This window comes from Monocercomonoides exilis (genome assembly GCF_001643675.1).
Source record: "Monocercomonoides exilis strain PA203 chromosome Unknown scaffold41-876177, whole genome shotgun sequence".
Classification (NCBI taxonomy): domain Eukaryota; phylum Preaxostyla; order Oxymonadida; family Polymastigidae; genus Monocercomonoides; species Monocercomonoides exilis.
Genome location: NW_027150586.1, coordinates 426,948 through 447,621, shown reverse-complemented (window position 1 = coordinate 447,621; position 20,674 = coordinate 426,948). Strand labels below are relative to the sequence as shown.

Sequence of the window (20,674 nt, the reverse complement as noted above, 5' to 3'; positions counted from 1 at the left end):
TCTTAATTCCTTTCGTATTTCTTCTTTCTTCTTTCTTCTTTCTTTTTCTGTTTTCATCTGTGTTTTTTCATTGTTGAAGATGTTTGGTTAAACTCTTTGATCATCTTTCAGGATTGAAAAACCAAACATTTCTGCTCCAATTATTTTTCCTCCCTGTTTTCCACTCTTTTTTCCTCTTCAGCTGCTTTGTTGTCACAGAAATAAGTATTTCTTCGTTCAGCAATCATTTTTCATTATTATTCTGTATCTTTGCCTGATCTCCCTCAATTTCCTCTCAAAGTTGTTCATTTCCTTTCAACATTTCATAATATTCATTTTCTTTGCAAGCTACTCATGGGCTCATTCTTCAAAATTCATTCTTTTTAATTCACTTTTTAATCAAGCCCAAGATTAAAGCGATAAATATATTAATATGAAACAAATTCCATTGTCCCGCTGAAAATATTATGTGAAGGGAATGGAGATGAACAATGTTTTCCCTTTTCTGCTTTTAATTTTATTCTTATGAAACGACATTTGTTTTATTCAACTTTCAATGGATTCTGGAGAACGAAAATATTCTTTCTTAATTGAAAATCAAACAAATTTCTTATTCATTTCATTGTTTTGAAAACCATGAAACGATATTATCTCCATTCCATCTATTCAAACTGAATAACATGTGATTTTTCATTTTTAAAGATTTGCAAAAAATTATTAAAAGATTCAAAATGTTCTGTTCATCAGAAATTCTGAAGCATTTATTCTTTAAAATTCCTGGGAAATAATTTAATTGCATATTCTGCATTTGACTGAAAAAGTGCATAAAAAGATATGAATTATTATATGAAAAATCACATGAGAAATTGATGAAAAAGAAACAAAAGTGATGAATACACATGAAAGAACAAGAACAAATGTTGATTAAGAAGATGAATGAAAGATCCTTTTATAATCAATCATTCATTTCTTGTTCCTTTCCGTTATTCTCTTCATTTCTTGATCTCTTTTTCCTCACAACAACAATGACAATCACAATCACCACAACTGCAACCACAACGACAATCGGCACAACAATGGCAACAACGATCCCTGCCTTCTTCTTTTTGTTTTGATCTTTGAGTTTCTCTTGTCTCACTTTCACATACTTCTCATACACATCCTCAGGCTCTGATTCTGCATCTTTTGCTCCCTCGATCCACCCAGATGTTGATTCATCAAAATCATTCGCAAACGCAAAGGCATCTTCTTGTTTGCAGAACTCTTCGAAGTCTGCGGCAATGATGAACAGAGAAGTTGTTTTTGAGCCAGCTGTGTTTGAGCTGTCGATCTCCAGGTTGTGTTCTGATGGGAGTTGCAGATTCGATGTTGCCTTGGGCATGTCAATGAATATTGCTCCTGATTTCCCTTCTGGTGCTGAACATGATTTGAATGAACATTTGTTTCCCCTTCCAATGGCCACTCTTGATTCTTTTGAACTGAGGGTGATATCCAACCCTGCTGCTGCTCCTTTCTCCGATTTCACTTCTCGAACATTCAATCCTTCGATTGAAACCTTCGAAGATGAATTGCTCCCATCATTGATGCCGATTGCTGCTCCATTTCGAACATTCACTTTGCTGATCTCCACAGTGCTCAATGACACCTCGCTGGCTCCAGAAAATGAAAATGGTGATGATGAGAATGTCACAAATGAGGTCTCATCTGTGCATTTCACCGTGTCCATTTCCACACTTCCAGATGTCACACTCACAAGACTGCTTTCCAAGGGGCTGTTTCCATCAGCATTTGATTCCATTCCTTCTTGTGTTTGTGATCCAATTCTGACAAATCGACATGTTGATATTTTCAGTGATATTGAACCTGATCCTGCGCTGATCAATGAGTTCCAATTCTTTTCTGTTGAAGAGAATTGGAATGCCAAATACTTGAATTCCACAGTTTTCTGGCAAGAAAAGAGAATTGATGAAACAGAAACATCACAATTAATTGCCACTTCAGTGTTTCCATCTCCATTGTCATTCACTCCTTCAATTGCTATTCCACTGTTAATGCTGAAACTTATATCTTCTGCTTTGATTGGATCAGATGTTTTGACAACATCAATGAAACATTTCCCACTCTTTTCCAAGAAATCATAAGCCTCCTTCAAGCTGTTAATTGCCGAATTAACATCGATCCCATTTCCTTTCCCTCCTTTCTTCACAAATGCTCTTGTCATATTATCTGGCTTTTGAGGAGGAGGATCAAAATACAAACTTGTGCAATCCACTCCTCTTGCATTGAAAGATACGAATGCGACAACAAACCAAGAATTTTCTTTTCGTGTGTAATTGGCTGCAAAGCTTGCCTTCATTGCATTTGCCACATCTTTCAGCAAAGAATAATTTTTCATTTCTATTATCAATCCAGTTTTTCTATTATAACCATTAATACGCCCTGAGCAATTCTGAAAAACCAAATTCTTTCCATCTGTTGGCCATTTTTGCTGTGATGTTGAAATAATATTTGGCATTGATAAATAGATTCCTCCTGATGTTGTATTATCAAAGTTGATGCAACTGCAAGAGGTGAAATATGTTACTCCTCCATCTCCAACTGTGAATGTGCTTTCACTATTATTGCTCGAAACGGATAATACAGAAGAACCGTTAGAGTGGCATTCAGTAAATGAACAGTTATTGAGAGACACATCCAATTTGAAACCATAATATTCACTTACAGTAATAATTGAAGAATTACTTGAAATTTTCTCCAAAGTCACATTCGTAAGTGTTACTGTTGTGGGATGCAAAGCCAAAACATAAAAAATTGCACTTGAAAATGAAGCAATGCGATTATCATCTGCACATTTAACATTGTCCATATGCAAATCTCCACCATCAATATACACAAGGTAATAATCCACAGTTCCCCTATTTGAAGGTGGCCGAACAAACTGACAGTGTTTAATTGTGAGTTCCCCAGAACGTCCAAAAACCAATGCGTCATTCCAAGATCCACCTAAAGATGATGGAAAATGGAATGCCAAGTACTTAAATTCTGTAACTCCATCACATGAGAAAAGATTTTCTTCTAGATTCACATCACAATTAATTTGTACCATTTCATTTCTTATTCCTTTACTGTCAACTCCTTCAATGGTGATTCCGGAACTCTTGCTGAAATATATTTGCTGCGCTGCAAATGCAGTTGCATCATTCACAATAAAGATCTTGCATGTTTCATCATCTCCAAGAATACCATATGCACTTTTCAATGATTTCCTTTCCTTACCGATTTCCGTGCCAATGTTAGTGTCACTTCCGCTTTGCTTCACATAAACTGTGTAAGGCTTTTCTTCATCCAATTCTTGTGATGTTGCAAATGTGAAAGCCAGTAAAACAAAGAGCATGAGTTTTGATGTTTCTTGATCGATATTGCAACAGATCAACACATCCTTAATTCAAGCACAAATTGATGCAATCAATGGTTTGGATCCAATTGATGAGTGTTTGAAAAGTGAGTTCAATCATTGGACAGTTTCCACCACGAATGAAACACTCATATAGGAAGATCAACTTATTTTGAAAATAAAAACTGTTGACGCCCATAGAAAATTATTTATAGCCACTGTTTTGTATCATTGTTTTGAAAAGATTTGAAAAAATCAAAACAAAATGAAACTGAGCTCATGATTTTCGAAATATCACAAATAATATTTCATGAAGAGAAAAGAAACAATGAAAATATTCATTACAAATTGACCTAATATCTGGCACAATTTAATGGATATCAATGAAATTTACTTGATTTATAATGAAGATTTATTATCATTTTTTGTACAAATAATCGCTTGGGAATTATTAAAAAATAAATCGTTATTTATTATTATAAATGTGATTTAAGGTGAAAAAACTGTTATCCAAATAAGAAAATTATACAAAACAAAATAATTATTCATCAATTGCACATTCTAATCAATTTTCTCCATCCGAAGCGCAGAAGCAGCTGTTCTTATCATCGAATGTCCCATTTGAAGATTCTGGAACTGTAGTATCATCTGTCTTTAAAATGAATTTGTCTTCATTTTCGATAACCTCTACTTTTTCGATTTCTTCTTTTTTTCAAATAAACTGTCGTTACTCCCATTTTTTCGATTCCGTGAATTGACTGTGTCAACAGAAGAAGTCAAACATGTTGGAAAAAGAAAAGTCCAAGTCGGGAGTTTTGCTCATCCATCATTCTGACTCTGTGTGCCTGCATTTAATTATAACATTTCAAAAAAAAAAAAGGTAATTTTTTGAAGTGGTTTATTCAGAACATAGAAAATATGTTGACGTTCACATGATTTTTTTCTCTCAAAAGCAAATGTCACAAGACTTCGTTGAATCACATCTCGGATTTCAAATCATTTGATTAATTATATGATTCACAAAGTCTGTTTATGAAAAAAGATCATTTATTATAAAATGTGATTCCATTTTTGTATTTTTTTGATTAAGAAATTAATGATTCATGTGACCAAGATTGCCATTGTGATTGGTTAATGTTTTTATTGGAACCTTTTTTCAATTTCCTTGTGATAGATATATTCAAATATCATAAACAAAGATTATTTGCACAAACAATTGTTTTTATCATCAGCGGATGAACAGATGTGTTTATTTAATTTCAGGACAACAGTTTTCTTTATTAATGAAATACTCGCAAGTCAAAAATATGATTGATTCTTTTTTTCATTTAAATTGATAAACAAATATCTATTAAAGCAAATGCTTCATATCTCTGAACTTGAAATGTCTTTTGGGTGTTTAAAAAGGACTTTTTTTGATCATTTCACAAAAAATTGAATTGATTTTTTTATGATCCAAAAAAAGCTGAAGAAGTGAAAAGAAAAATGCAGGCAGAAATGGTGTCGATTGACTTCCGCATTCATGAAAACAAACTCGAGAAAATGGATCGAATTCAAATTGATGGTAAAGCCAGGCTTGATGGTGCAACAAACTGCGGTGTATTTTCATAAGAAAAAAAAAGAAAGAAAAAAAAAGAAAAGAAAAATAAAAAGAAAAAAACACTCATCCATTCATTGATTGCCATTTTAAGTGATATGGATGTGCAAAATTGGGAAGGCTATCATTGCTTCACAAGGAAAAAAAGGAAATTGTGAAGGACGTTATAAAATATTGAGACAATGTGTGGAACAAACTTGACAGTGAAAAAACAAAAGAATAGGTTTACAAAATATTTTTATTTTCAATTTATTTGATTCTTTTTAGATTGAAAATGCTATTGAAAATGAAGATTCAGAGATTTTAATAGATGCTTCGCCAAAAAAAGAAATTTCAAAATCTGCGGCTTATTCCTTCTTGTGAAATCAACACGAATTGAAATTACAAAAGCCAAAAATTTTGGATTCAAAACGTCTTGCAGCATCTTGTCAGGACGTTTTTTAACCGAGGTTTGAAATGCTTGATGATTTGCATTCAAAACACAAATACCGAAGGAAATTGATCAATTATGTGCATGAAACATCACTAAGATTGTCTTATAATTGCGAAAAACCTGTTGCGACATCCTCGAAGTCTCCTTCAGCCTATTGCCTTGCTATCTCTAATGTGCGAAACGTGACACTTGTTGCTGCTGTTGCCTCGGATTTCTTTTCTTTGCACACAATTGTTCTTTGGAGAGTTCAAATATTCCGGAAAAGTTGACTTCTTTGCTATCTCTTTTGCTTGATGTGTGAAGCAATGCTAATAGTTGGATGAACTTTTCTCTATTCGAACGATACTCTTTGCGTGTTCTACTTCCAGAAATATTTGAAAGAAAGAAAAGGATGAAATTTACTGAAGAGAGAGGTTTTCTATAAGGGGATTCGCACGGCTCTCGTGCAAACCCTATTATTTGGAGAAATTTTATGGAATCGAATGTGAATGTCATCACATTTACAGTCCAAACCGGATATAATCACATCGGATTTTGCACAACTTTTTGTGACTATATCCGATTGTGATAATATACGATGCTGCTTAACACAGATAAAAATAAAAAATTACTAATTAATTAATAAATTTTGTGTCGATTTTTTCATTTTTGAAAATTCTTCATCAAAACGCATTTTTCACTTAAGAAATTAATTTTTTGCATAAATGCATATTATTTTAAACTTATTTGAGCAAATTTTTGAAAAAGTGAAAAATTGTTATTTTTGTTCAAAAAATCGATTTTTCTTGGAAATAATCACACATAATAATAAAAAATGTGATTATATATTTTGAGCCCTGTGATAACATGCGATGGAAAATGAATGAAAAACAAGCAAAAAAATAGACCTGTGCGACACGACACGCAAATTTTTGTTGCTGTCGGTCACCAAAAAAAAAAAAAAATAAAATAAAATAAAAAAAATAAAATAAAATAAAAAAAATAAAATAAAATAAAACAGAAAACATTCATATAAATTTTTTCAATCGACTTTTTTTTCAATATTAAAATTACTGACAAATATTTGATCGTTCAATCCATTATTTCATGAATGGATAATAAAACAAATTCTTCTCTAAAATACATTGTTAATAATTTATTATTAAAATGAACAATGCTGCCACTTAAATTTCCATGAATAATTGGAATTTCATTTTGACAATTCATTTTATCCAAACATGTTTGAATTCAAATAATTTGATGAAATAGTGTTGTTTTCATTCTGAAGCCGACTTATTAAAAAGCAGAGGTTGTGCACCAAATGAAAAAACAGCGTTTGCATCCATTGAAACACTCACATTTATTATTATTGGATTTTTTTCTTTGTTTTTTATTCAGAATTGTTTTTTGAACTTGAACGCCTTCATAAAAGCGAAAGGAAATAGAAATTAGCTGAAATGAACATAATTATAGAAGAAATTGATGAAAGCGATTTTATTCTGTTTTTTCAGAGGAGTTATTCAACAAAATAGATGAAATGTCTGAAAAAACGAAAATACGATTAGAAATAGCGATGTTGCAGTTGAGATGCACCGAATATTGGATTGAGTTGAAAAAAATATGGCGTTATCATCTAAAATAATCTCTGTTGAACAAAAGATTTGAGAAGATGATGATTGATGAAGATAAAGAAAAAGAGGAAAAAGAAGAAAAGCTTCTAGTTGATGTTTGCGAATGCTGTCTTTTTGTCAACCATTTCGCATTATGGGAATTTTTTCATAATATGTGCCCTATCTTCTGAAAGTTGCTTCAGAAAAAGAGGGAAACAAAGAAGCAAAGGAAAAAGTGGAGATGGCATTTTAAGCTTTGATTGGTATTTGGAGACATGAGGCATGGAAAACTTAGCCCATATAGTTTTCTTTACAGATTATTATTATTATTATTGTTATTATTATTATTATTGTTATTATTATTATTATTATTATTATTATTATTATTATTATTATTATTATTATTATTATTATTATTATTATTATTATTATTATTATTATTATTTTATATGAAAATGTCAGTGGAATTGCATTTTTATGGAGTTCAAAGACTTTATCCAAAATCATTAAAAACACAACCTGACACGTCTTGATTTTCAATCAGCATGGAAGTTTATGATATAAAGATTTGAAAAAGATAAAAGTTTTGAAGAAGTCATTGTGAACGAACTGAATTTTGTGAGAGATGCAACACAAGAATTGAAAGAGCTTGTGATATGAAAAGACATGAAGAAAAATGATATCAAAATTGGGAAAAACCATTAAATTCATCATGAAGAAAAGATAAAAGTGTTCTGTTTCTTTTTATTCTGAGGGAGTCCGTAAAGAAAAGAATGAAGAAAAAGATGCTGGATAATCTGCTCGTTCAGATGGGATGTATGAAGAAGCGAATGTTGAGGAAAACACGATGTGCAACTAATGTGTTTACGTTTTTCATTCCACTTCTGAACCGGACATGTGGAGAAACGAAAAATATGATAGCACAAAATCTAATTTTTATTGGAAGATACTGGAATAGATTGAAGGAAAAGGACACTTTTTTTTCATAAGCTTTTATGGAATATTCTTTTTTCTTGATGAATAATGAAAAGATAATTAACATTAGATATTTCTAAATATTTTTCTAATATATAAATTGTGAAATTAATTGAATAATGAACCTGAAATATTATCTTTTTTCCTTCGTCATTTCACAAAATGAAAACAATACAATTCTGCCATTCTTGACATCCAGTTTTTTCATATTTCAGAAAATGAAGTGAAACTTAAAAACATTCAAAATGAAAAACACTTTTGAATGATTACACCATATTCCACTATTCATCTTGTGAACATTTCCTCAAGAAACTTAAAACTTCAAATATCTTTAAAGATTTTGCATTTCAAATTCTTCATTTTTCTTTCGTCGTATGAGCTGCCAATTATTTCTCTTTGGATTAATTCATTCCATGCTGCTCCAATGCATTTGCAAGTTTCAGTTGTTTTGCTTTATTCAGACATTTTTCATCAATTTTCTGAAAAGCGTTGTATTTTCAAAAAAGAAAGAAAAGAAAAGAAAAGAAAAGAAAAAGAAAAAATAAAAATAAAAAAGAAAAAGAAAAAAAGAAAAAGAAAAAAAGAAAAAAAAACATTTGGATGGATAATTTCAAGGGATAAAAAAGGATCATCAAAGATAAAAAAGAGCAGGGAGAAAAAGCCTAAGAGTTCGTGAATCAGCAACAGAAGCGATAATATTTGAACTGTTGAATGAATGTTTGGTTTGCACTTTTATTTTCAAGTAATCATAAAAATTTTTAAACAGCATGTTCCTGGAGTACGTAGATAGATTCTTATTTCATCGATTTTATTGGATCTTTCTCATTCAAATGATTGAAATTCGGTAATTTCTGTTCAGCTTATATAATAAACAAGGCCGATTTATTGCATTTGAGTAAATTGGTTCGATTTCTCTGTCTTAGAGGTTACACACACTTTGCTTTTCATTTCCCGTTTCAATGCTCTTCAAAAAGACCTTTATGTCACTTGCTTCTTCTATAATTAGAATAATATATTTTTGTCTTAAATTTTGCAAATAATCAAAACAAGCTTTCAAAAACTGAAAGGATATGTTTTCATAACAAATAAGTAATGCGCTTTCAAAGGACGAAATTCACATCACATGAAGGAACTTAAAAAACGAGCAAATCAAACAAAGTGTAATGAAATCATAAAAATAACAAATTAACTCATTTTCAAACGATCATTAATTGAAAGATTCTATCAATGAGCATTCTTTAGACCTTTTTTGTTTATATGAATTTGGTTCTTTCTTTAAAAAAGAAGGATTATCTAATGTCAAACGAAAAGTTATGGTTGAACCAGATGGAAAAATGAAATCTCAAACATTTCATATGCTCTACAAATTATTATGTTATTCTGTTTCTAGGCCTGTGCGACACGACTTGCTATTTTTTGTTGCTGTCGTTCACAAAAAAAAAAAAAAAAAAAAAAAAAAAAAAAAAAAAAAATTAAAAATTATAAAAAACATTTTTTTAATTTATTTATTTTAATCAAAAGCACTTCAATAATACTAAATAGTATTTCAAATGTATAAAATATTATCTTCATTTTATTTAAAATTTATGATCGGGAAATCCATAATTAAAAAACATGAAAATGAATTCAATTATTTCTTTTGAATGCATTGATTGTAATAACAAAACAAAAAAGAACGATATAAACATAGATGATTCTTCAACCGTACAAGCTTCAATTTTTCGTTTATGTTTTCTATTCATAATTATACGAAAACAATATGAAAAACTCAAAATGACATAATTATCTGGATGGGGTATTCATATAACAATTCAAAAATGTGGCAATGCAAAAATGCAATGGTTTGAAATGTTGATATATTCGTATATTGTGAATTGCATCTCTTCCTTTTTATTTTTTGCAGAATTGTTTTGTGAGTTTGAAGGTTGAAATGAAGATGAACAGAAACAGAAAATGAGAGAAATGAATGATAGTGTTGATGAAATGAATGAAGAAGAATTTGAATCAGTTTTCATAAAAGAACTGTTCAATGAAATTGATGAAATGATAGAAGATAAGAAACTATCATAGAAAATGCATTGTTGTTGTTGAAACATATTGGATATCACAAAACATCCAAAAGAATTTGGATTGATAACATTAATACATCTTCATTGAGTCAAAAATTTAAAGAGATGATAATTGATGAAAATGAGAAAAAAGAAGGAAAAAATGAAAAGCAAATAGCTTATCTTAGCAAATGCTATCTTTTTCTCAACTTCAGATTTTCATCGGAATTACTATCGATTTGTGTGCCTTGCCTTCTGAAGATTGCCTCGAAGAAAGAGGAAAGCGAGGAAGCTCAGAAAGAAGTGGAAGTTGCGTTGTTGGCTTTGAGCAATATTGAACAGTCGGACGTGTGATTTATTTATTTATTGATAATTGAATTGTCATTGCTTCATAAATTGATTATTTTATGATTTTTTTTGTTAGAAATTGGATCAAAAACTGTATTTGACTGACATAACAGAAATCATTGAATATAATCAGGAGCATCAGCATCTGACACGACTTGCCTATCAGTCTGCTTGGCAATTTTTGGGTAAAGGATTCTTCAAAGAAAAAATATTGGAAGACGTTATTACGAATGAATTGTATTTGGGAAGAGACGCAGTAAGAGAGCTGGAAGATCTGTCAAAGAGTGTTGATTGGAAGAGAAAAGAAGAAAGAGGAAAAGAAGCTAAAGAAGTGAAAGAAGTGCTGATAACAGGGAGGTTACTCAGTGCTATTAATGATAACCTGGCCTGGTGCACATTGTGGAATGAAAGTTTTACTGGGCTTATCGGCAGAATTGTTCAGGTGTTTCGAGCATCAAGAGATAATAACAGAGAAATTGACATGGAATGCATTGAATCAATGTCAAAAGCAGCTTGTTGTAAAACTGTGAAGGATGTTGTTTTATTGATAAGCGGAGCTGTTGATGATGTTTCTGAGGAGATTCAGCAGCCAACTAGTAATCATAATTTGATGAGGTTTGTTTCCATTTCTTTATGAATAATCTTATTCGACTGAAAAAAAAGTCGGAAGATTAAATGGAAAATGTAAAAGGAAAGAAAAGAGTTGAAAAGGAAAGTGCTAAGAAAAATGAAGGAAAAAGTATTTTGTGAAATGATCACAAAAAATAGGAAATTTTATTTTTCTTGGAAAGCACAATAGTTATGATTGATCGTTGAATTTTACCAATTTTTAGTGATCATCAACGGAAATGTTTTGAACTTGTGATACAATAAGTTTATGAGTTGAAATCATTTCATATTATAATAAACATGCATGTTTGGAGATTTCAATGTTCATTTTATATTTCTATTTCTAAAAAATGAAGTGAAACATTAACAGGAAAGCTTGCAAAAAACAAAATACTATAATTTCACGAATTTTCCTTCACCATTTCCTTTTTTTTTTTTTTTTTTTTTTTTTTTTTTTTTTTTTTTTTTTTTTTTTTTTTATGATTTTTTCTTCAAAACAATCCATTCTGAATTCTGAATTTTTTTTGTTATCTTCTCAAGCTGATTTTTTTCTTCTCTCGTAATAATCCATATTTCATTTTTCAATATTTCATTTATCTATTAAGGCTGTTTGACTTTCTTTTGACATTTGACTCAGCTTTCTTACAATCTTCGAATGTTCTTTGAATGGAAAGACAGAACGAAAGCAAGAATGATTACAGTCATATGAAGAAAAAATGATGACCTCATTAAGAATAGCGTTTGCGAGAAAAATATCTAAAGTATATATTTAAAAAAGACGAATGATCAAAGTGAGAAAAAAATGATCATAAGAATCAGATTTAATAAATAAAATTAATTTTCGGACACCATTCAACAACAACCTTTATCAATTGCAATGATCATTAACAAGTTCTATTTTTCACTCGCCAGGCAGGAAATTTTGACATCGAAAACACAATTAACTTCACATATTCTTTTTAAAGAGCACATGATTCAAATCTATTTTAAACAAGAAGCCTCACATGCAAAGAGAAAAATAAATGTCAATTCCATCTTTTTTATTTGAAAAAGTTAAAACAACACAATATAATTTATAATGAATAAGATAATCAATTTGAACAATTTGCAAAACAAAATTCATTTCATGTTAAGCTTTGTGGAGTTTTTGTTATCGAATAAAACGAAAAATGAAACTGTAATACTTGCTGGTTGGTTTTGTGCTCATATCTTTGAAAAAAAAAATTTCTGAAAACGAAAAGAAAAATTATGGATTATTCTTTATGTGAAATGAAATAAACAACATTTCAAAAGTCAAACAAGTTAATATAATCTTCTGTTTCTTTTTCAAGCAGTTTCGCTTCTCTGACAGGAAGTGAAGTCAGTGACAGAAGTGACTTCCAGTGGCAAAAAAATTCCAAGTTTCGCTGATCTTGTCACAAACCCATTTTTCACATAATTTTATCTTCACGATTTGAATTTCTAGTTTTATTTTATTCATAAAATGTTTCAATATAGGTTAATATATATTTTCTCACTTGGTGGAGAATTATCTTTTTCTTTTTTCACAAAAATAATGAAAATGAATTTTTTAATAAATGAAGGTTTTGATCAAAAAAAATTGTCATGTCGGTCACCTGTGTCAGTTACTGGCAAAAATTGCCACTTGTCGCACAGGTCTAGCAAAAAATGTCAGTGCATGGAAAATTGTGACCATAACAGATGTTGATTATTTTCGATGTGATTGTATCCGATTTCGACTGTATTCCTCACACAACACATATTTCGCAATCTCTCGATAGAGGTGTTTTTGCTGTTCTTATATCTGTTATTAGTTCATCAATAGAAATCCCACAATCTTCAACTGCTTCTTCCAACAGAAAGGCTTTAGCAGGCATCCTTCCTCAAGCTCTTCTCTATGCATTCGCACCATCAGTAATTAAGAATGCCTTTGAAACAAGTGGTGTTTTGATTTAATCATCAGGACCAGTTTTACGTTAATTGCCAAAACACTCTTCATTTCCTTTGCCCACTTATTCAAATCGTTTTGATTTTTTACGGAATACTGCTCATAAATGAAGCTTTTTTTGGAAATGAAAGAAGAAAATTAATATAATCGAACAAGAGCGAAATGTTCTGAAGCCGAAGATGAAACAGAAAACATTGAAGATTCTCTTCCATTTAAGTCAAAGAAAAAAAGAGTTTATCGAAGAATTTTGAATGATGATTTGGAAAATATTGAAGAAGAAAATTCTGCAGATCAAAGTTCAGGAAAAAGAAAAATTAGAAGACTATTTGATCCAAGTTTCGTTAGTTTTTGCTAATTAAGTCTGTATTTTTTTGTTTTTTTTTTCTTCAAAAATTTGGGGCATAGGTGTTAGTCGTAATACTTTCAGTTTGCATTTTTTCAAAATATAAATATTATAGCGATAATCTACATAATTTAACAAAGCGATCCAAGGAGGGAAATTTCGAAATTCGATCATAAAAATTTTCTAAAAAAATGATTTTTTGCAACCCATAATATTTTCATTAAGATCACAAAGAATTAAAAACTCAATTTACTGGCTTTACAAAGTTCAGTACAACTTCACAATGCAATATTCAAAGAGGATATAATATTTTTATTTGTTGAACAATCGAATTTTCACATATATTGTTTGCTATGAAGTTATTTTATTTAAAGTCAATGTTTTAACTGAACACAAATTTACGCACAATTGCGGATATTACAAACGATGCAGTGACAGATATAACAACATTTGAAGGTGTCTTTTTTTTATTTTTAAATTGTTATCGATGTTAATAAGATAATTGTTGGAATATTTTCTATCTTCCTTTTTTTCCATGATTAATCTCAGAAGCATTTGAAAGATTTATAAGACACAAGTTTTGAAAGAGTAAAGTTTTCAAGGAAAGAAGAGAGTGGGCACCGAAAATTCATTAATGGAGAGAATATGTTGAAGCTGAATGATAAGAATTTAAAGGAGTTAGATTAGAGAAATGGATTGATCAGAAAGGACAAAAGAATGAGAGGCGAAGATTGAGAAGAAGAAGTGACTTGTTAGAGGAAAACTTTGAAGAAACCTTCACATCAGATGAAAGGTTATAAAGCTGTTTGACTGAGGTTGGGATATGCAGTGGAGCTAGGGCTTACGGAAGGGATGAGAAGGCGCGGAGCATAAAACAAAATCGTCAAAGTTCATTAGAACTTCATTATCGAACAAGGTTTGCTGAAGCGTTGGAAGAAAAAGAAAAAGTAGAAAGAAAGAAACGAATTGGCATGAAAAAGTGAAGATTTTTTTATGTGCAAATAAAATGGATTACTTCATATTTGTGAGAGATATATCTACGTTCAGCAATATTATTAGCATCACCTATATGTTCATTTTGAAGATGATGGTTGTAAGGTTGTGCGTTACCGAGCAGCAACAGCAAAAAGATACAAATAAAAGTTTAGAGAAAGACGAGAAGAAAGGAAGAAGGGAATGAAATTGAAGCAGGGATGAGATTTTTCAATACAAGTGATATAAGAAGAGGATATGATGGAAAAGCTCATTTTATATGGAGCAGCTGCTGAAGTTGACAGAGCGTTCAAGTTGAGATGGGGAAAGTTGGCTGTTGGAAAAAAGAGGAAAAGAAAACAAATGATGAACATTGAGTATTACGGAGATTATCGAGTGAAAGGACGAAAAGAAGGAAGAGAAGAGTGGAGGCGAAACAAAGAGACTACTTAAAAATGCGTGATGGGAATGGAGAGGGATATCTTAGTATGCTTTTTTTCAAAAAATCTTAACTTTTTTCAAAGGAATTTCAAACATTGTTTCTCGATTTTCCATTTTTTTCCATTCAAATTGTTTATTTCTTTTTCCTTTCATCTTCTTTTTCGTTCATTGCTATTTGGGGTTCATTGTTGTTTGTGAAAAATTATTATTTTCCTGTTTTTAACAAAGTATTCACAACAAGTTCTATTATGGTAATGCATTACTGTTTTATTTTGGCATTTCAAAGCTGCTGATGTTGGCTGACGCACTTATAAAAGAAACGAGTGCAATTAAGTTAAAGCTTGCACAAATAAAAAACAATATATTCAATTATTCATCATTTATAAAGTATTTATAAATAAAATATAAAATATTAGAAACGAATAAATAGAGCATACAAATAATTTTAAAAAATAACAAAGTTGGCTCAAAAAATTGCTTCTTCCTGGATCAGGAATGACGTTCCACACATATGTGGAATGTGATTTGCAATTTGTTGGGCTGCAGTTGAATCGAATTCTTTATCAGTAGTTATTATTGGAAACTGTGGCAGAGTGGGTGCAAATGACAATTCCAATATTGGATTCTCCTTCAGACTTGGGATTAACCCTTATTTTTGCAAGTTAAAATATTTCAACATCAGCAGGCATCACAAACACGCTCGGTGACAGATTTCTTGCTAATTGTGATCGATCCTCCATGCCCAACCCCCAACTGCCCGCTCGTCACACTCAACAACTCTCCAGTTGATGATAGAAAAGAAATTACTCCTGTTCCAATCGAACTCTTATCTTTGCCTCTCCCAATGACCGAAATCTTCTTTTCTCCAATATCAATCGTTGTTGCCTCACTCACATGATCCCCGTCCATCAGTGTGATTGTCAAGCTTATCTGTATCTCACACATTTGAAATGCCTTCTTCATCGTCAGACACGGATTTGATTCATTTGACCCGCATAGCTCATATCCATCACTCCCATTCACAGAAACATAGATCGTCTTATCCTTTAGCCATTCCTTCTTTTCTGTGTGCTGAAATGTCCAAGCATTTGCATTCGAGTAGTTGTATCCATAACATACTCTCTTGTCATCTGTGTTTGTGGTGTAACATTCATGAAATGGATTATTTTGAGATAAATATACGCTGTAGTAATCATAATACATCACATCATGCCCATATGGAGTGGATGTTGCTCTGCATTTGCATTCATGAAAGAACAAAAAATAGCAATAAAATGTGTCATTTGGCGCATTTTCTCTATTCGGATTAATCCAAAAACCTCCTCCATTTGCAGCTGCTAAACATGAAATAAATTGAATGCTCCTCATTTTAAATGTGACAGGAACAGTTCGACAATACATGCCTCCGCCACTTGAACTTGTGATTGAGCATGAAGTGAAGCTGCAGTCAAACACACACGCACTCTCCCCTTCTCCACTTTCATTTCCAACACATCCTGCTCCTGAAACATTAAAATAATCAAGATAAAGTCCTCCTCCATAATTAACTGCTTTGCAATCCTTGAATTCACATCCGCTGATCCGAACACACGATGAAATCGTCAAAATGAACATTCCACCCCCTCGATAACTTTGCGCAGTGCATGAATCAAATGTGTTATTCACAATCTCAACAGAATTAATACTATAGCAATTAATTCCTCCTCCAGCATAATGTGCAATACATCCATTAAACACGCAATGCGAAACAGAAACAGTGGCGGACGATTGGCTGTACATACAGATTGCCCCTCCGCTCGATTTTCCATCGGCCCACGAGTCACTTTCTCCTGTTGTTTTCGATCCATCCCATTCGCACCAAATAAATGCATTTGCTCCATTTTCTGTTTCGTTTTGTCTCTCTGGAGTCAGCTTATTATCTGCAGTTCCTTCACATGCAACGTTTCTTGCCCTGCAACATCCAACAAACGAGGTGTTTGAAGCAGTCAGAGAAGCCAAGGAGTTGTTGAGGGAAGGAACAATCCCTCCATCATACGCATCGCAAACAGATGAGAATGAGCAACTTCTCATCACATGAGGTTTGGGTTGATGTAGTGGTTGAATGTGAACATGCATCATTTGCTGTTGAGATATTGAAAAATGATAATTTGGAAAATGAAACAAAGGAAATGGAGGGCGATGAGTGGAATGGGGAAACAGATGAGAAATGCGATTCTCTCGCAGAAATTCTTCATTTTTCTTCTCTCATTTGCCACATGATTCTTTGTGCCATATCGTAAAATATCCCAATGCAGCTGTATCCATTTTCCTGCCTCATCTGCTGCTGCTTCCAAAAAAATTTTTTGTAAAAATAAATTCCACAAAAATTTCTTTCCCCATTCTCTTCAGTTTTTTCCGCCTGGATCATTCTGCCAAACGCTCTTCGGTTGCTGTTTTCTCATAATTTCTTCCAGGAATGTCCCAGAAAAAAGCAGTGTTTCCACATCCCATATTTCATGCTCCCCCAGCGCCTCTGACAATACCTGATCGCATCTCACATCAATGAAATAAAAAAAAAATACAAACAAAAATAAAAATGGAACATGAAGAAAATGAACAAACAAGAATAAAATACCTCCACAAATCTTCATTTCCCCTCACTCCCCCCTTCACCAGTTTGCCTCTCTCCAAATGGCTTTTCCCCGCATCATCGATTCCAAGTGCAGCACTATACCTTCATCTTCAAATCAATCCAACTTAAAAATTTGTAAAAATAGCATTAAAAAAATTAAAATTCAACTGAAAATTATCATTACACTATTCATATGTTTTACTCAGCTTCTGTTTCGGCGGTGTTATTGAAATATTGCACTTTAATTTTCCAAAACGGAGATATCGCGTATTTATTTAATATTTATAAAATAACTTCATAGCAAACAATATATGTGAAAATTCGATTGTTCAACAAATAAAAATATTATATCCTCTTTGAATATTGCATTGTGAAGTTGTACTGAACTTTGTAAAGCCAGTAAATTGAGTTTTTAATTCTTTGTGATCTTAATGAAAATATTATGGGTTGCAAAAAATCATTTTTTTTAGAAAATTTTTATGATCGAATTTCGAAATTTCCCTCCTTGGATCGCTTTGTTAAATTATGTAGATTATCGCTATAATATTTATATTTTGAAAAAATGCAAACTGAAAGTGGTACGATTTGCATCTATACCAAATTTGGAGCTTATAAAAAAAGGGTGCAAATAAAAAGACTAACCCACTAAACCTGTGTGACGTAATGACAAATGACGTGAAATTTTTCATTTCTGACGGACTTAACGAAAACTTTCACGTCAGTAGTTTATTATCGTTATTTCAGAAGAAATAAAACGAAAAGGAATTGTCAACTTTATTCTTTTCATTTTCATATAATTTTTTAACATTAAAAAATTCACTTTCACATTGTTTTATTTTTTTTATGCAAAATTCAAAATATTTATTTCAATGGGATACTGACGAAAAGGCAAAAAAGGAATTTCAGATCGTCATTGACCGTCATGCCCGTCATGTCAAGTCAGAGTCTCCATGAGTTAATCAAAAAAGCAAATTTTAACTCTTTGGCAAAAGAGTTGCATTTGTCTTTGTCTCCAATAAAATGGTTTGAGATATAAAGTTTTTTTTGAGCTTTTGTCAAGATAATATTGCTGAAATCAAAATAGATTGTCTATTGTGAAGAACAAATGAAGAAAATATCACTGCGAGTCAATTCAATAAAACATCCAGCTCGAAGTTTCATTTGCAAATGATTTATTTGTTCAAATGAAGTGATTTTCACGAACTGGTTTTCAGAAGTTAATAAAGAACATCACCTTACGCATTTCATTTCTTCAGAATATTCGCTCCTCGTTGTTTGTTTTCGTCTCTTCGTTTCATAAACAAATATAATGAAAATTCAACATCGATAAATTTATCTTCAAAGAATATTGATTTCGAATTTTTCATTCAACCATCTCTTCTGACAATGCAAATTTGCATTTATCCATTTCATCAACCGACAAGAAACATCAATCTTCTTCGACTTTGCCACCGGAGAAATTGGTTATTATTTCTCTGAAATTCCAGCTGAACAACCGACTTATGAATTTTTCACTGAAAACAATAAGACAGAAGCAATTTCTTTGAATAATGCTGATATTTATTATAATGTTGTTGAAAATAATGAAATGGAAAAATAGAAATTTTTTGTACATTTTTTAAAGCGCACGTATAGGACGGAGATTAGCAATATATGCCTTCATAGCTTTCTAGGGCTTTTTCGCTCTTTGCATGTTCGCGAGTTAGGTTTGGGTAATCACTTGAATGCATCATATATATGAAGATGAAAGACATTGAATGATTATTGACAGTTGATTAATAGAAGATAAAAATATTTTTTAAAAAATATTCTATTCATACACTTGATAATTATTATTCTTTGATCCATATCACATCATATAGAAAGAAAAATATTATAAGAAATATTTGGAGACTGTTTATCTTTGTTGTTATTCGGATAAAATGAAATGAACGAAGAATTAACCTCAAAAATTGTTGAAAAAGCATTATATTCGCTAAGTGGCTTTTGTTTACAACGAAATCGCAGAGAGTTGGAGGAGTTGAGTGTGAGGGAGTTTGTGAGGGAGGTGAGGTGGAAGATGCTTTGACTGTTGAGGGCGAGACTGGTGATTGCTGTGTGGTTGAGGGCGAGGGAGCCAGCAGTGAGGAAGAAGAGGGGGTTGTGATTGATGATGAAGATGAGGTTGCTCCGGTGATGGTTGTTGTGTTGAGATTGAGGGAAGGGGAGTTATTGGAGAGGTGGAAGAGGATGGGGGCGATGGGGTTTGAGGAGTTGTGGGCGATGGTGAGGGCTGAAACTGTGAGGGAGCCCTGAGTTTGTTGGAAGAGGGCAGACGAGGCAGATGGATCTGGTGAATAAGATGTTGATAAAGGAAATGAAGAAGAAGAAGCTGGTTGGGAAATGCCACTGGAGGTGATAGTGGTGGCATCTGTTCCGTTTCCTGTGATTTTTGTATCAATTGCATTGAAAGTGAGTGTTTGAAGAGGAACAAATGTTGAGGTGAGGAGGGTGAGAGAGGCGTCGTGGAGGAGGGAAATGAAGCCGTTGAGGGCATACTCGATGGTGGCACATGGGGTCTGTTGGGGTCTGCCACAGGCATCAGCATCAGTTCCGCTGCTAGAAACGATTTTGTTCTGGGCGATGAGAGGGAGCCAGCCATTATACACAGCGTTATCAGCTGTATTGCTGTTCCACACTCTTTTTGTTGTGGTTGCTGATCCACAATTCTCAAATGGAGATTGGGTGATTGCATTACCACTGAAGAACACATCATTCCCCCTGCCGTTTGTTGCTGTGTTTCCATCGAAGAAACAGAAAGTGATGAATTTCATTCCATTCATCCAAGAGTAAGTTCCATCAAAGTATATTCCTGCTCCGCCATAAGTGGAAGAGGCAGTCAGATTGTTACTGATGAACTGACACTCAATGATTGAAAACTGACTTGGTTTATTTTGTGGAGGCCAATGAAATGTGAGAGAGCCAGCAGAATCACCACCAGAATTTGCGATACACTAACATTTGGAAAACAGGAATTGAGCATCTGAGGGTATGTAATAGAGGGAAAAGTACCAACCAGTTCCACACCAATCTGTTATTGAGCAACTTTCCACTCTGTTATCTGAGAATGTCCAAACAGAATAAGGTTGATTGCAATACAAATAAGCAGCTCCTTCATGCAGAGCGGTGCAAGTGGTGAAATTGGATTTTGCTATATTAACATTTAGCAGATATAAGCAATCAAACGCTCCGGCATGATCGCTGGTCGAACAGTTGAAATATAAACATAAAGCAATTAACAGATATGCATTTGCCCATTCAACACAAAGTGCTCTTCCACAACTTGACCCTCCGTTTGAATCATTCCTTTCACACCATTAAAAACGATGACTGTTTAAATCGAATAAA

At 32.3% G+C, this 20,674-nt stretch overlaps 5 protein-coding genes across 5 annotated transcripts; 3 read left to right on the top strand and 2 right to left on the bottom strand.

The window, feature by feature from the left end:
* Positions 1 to 934: 934 nt before the first annotated feature.
* Positions 935 to 3,373, bottom strand: MONOS_15739 (uncharacterized protein; the record flags this gene model as incomplete). Its single annotated transcript, XM_067868632.1, has 1 exon — positions 935 to 3,373. The coding sequence occupies one exon, from the start codon at positions 3,371 to 3,373 to the stop codon at positions 935 to 937; it is 2,439 nt and encodes an 812-aa protein (XP_067722541.1).
* A 6,768-nt stretch (positions 3,374 to 10,141) lies between these two features.
* MONOS_15802 (uncharacterized protein) lies at positions 10,142 to 11,051 on the top strand (the record flags this gene model as incomplete). The annotated part of the gene is made up of 3 exons (XM_067868701.1): positions 10,142 to 10,363; positions 10,440 to 10,978; positions 11,027 to 11,051. The coding sequence occupies 3 exons, from the start codon at positions 10,142 to 10,144 to the stop codon at positions 11,049 to 11,051; spliced, it is 786 nt and encodes a 261-aa protein (XP_067722540.1).
* Positions 11,052 to 15,354: 4,303 nt separating this feature from the next.
* MONOS_15801 (uncharacterized protein) lies at positions 15,355 to 16,794 on the bottom strand (the record flags this gene model as incomplete). The annotated part of the gene is made up of 1 exon (XM_067868700.1): positions 15,355 to 16,794. The coding sequence occupies one exon, from the start codon at positions 16,792 to 16,794 to the stop codon at positions 15,355 to 15,357; it is 1,440 nt and encodes a 479-aa protein (XP_067722539.1).
* Positions 16,795 to 19,214: 2,420 nt separating this feature from the next.
* MONOS_18005 (uncharacterized protein) lies at positions 19,215 to 19,582 on the top strand (the record flags this gene model as incomplete). The annotated part of the gene is made up of 2 exons (XM_067870983.1): positions 19,215 to 19,241; positions 19,295 to 19,582. 2 exons carry the CDS (start codon positions 19,215 to 19,217, stop codon positions 19,580 to 19,582), a joined length of 315 nt encoding a protein of 104 aa, XP_067722538.1.
* A 222-nt stretch (positions 19,583 to 19,804) lies between these two features.
* MONOS_18004 (uncharacterized protein) lies at positions 19,805 to 20,119 on the top strand (the record flags this gene model as incomplete). Its single annotated transcript, XM_067870982.1, has 1 exon — positions 19,805 to 20,119. The coding sequence occupies one exon, from the start codon at positions 19,805 to 19,807 to the stop codon at positions 20,117 to 20,119; it is 315 nt and encodes a 104-aa protein (XP_067722537.1).
* Positions 20,120 to 20,674: the final 555 nt, after the last annotated feature.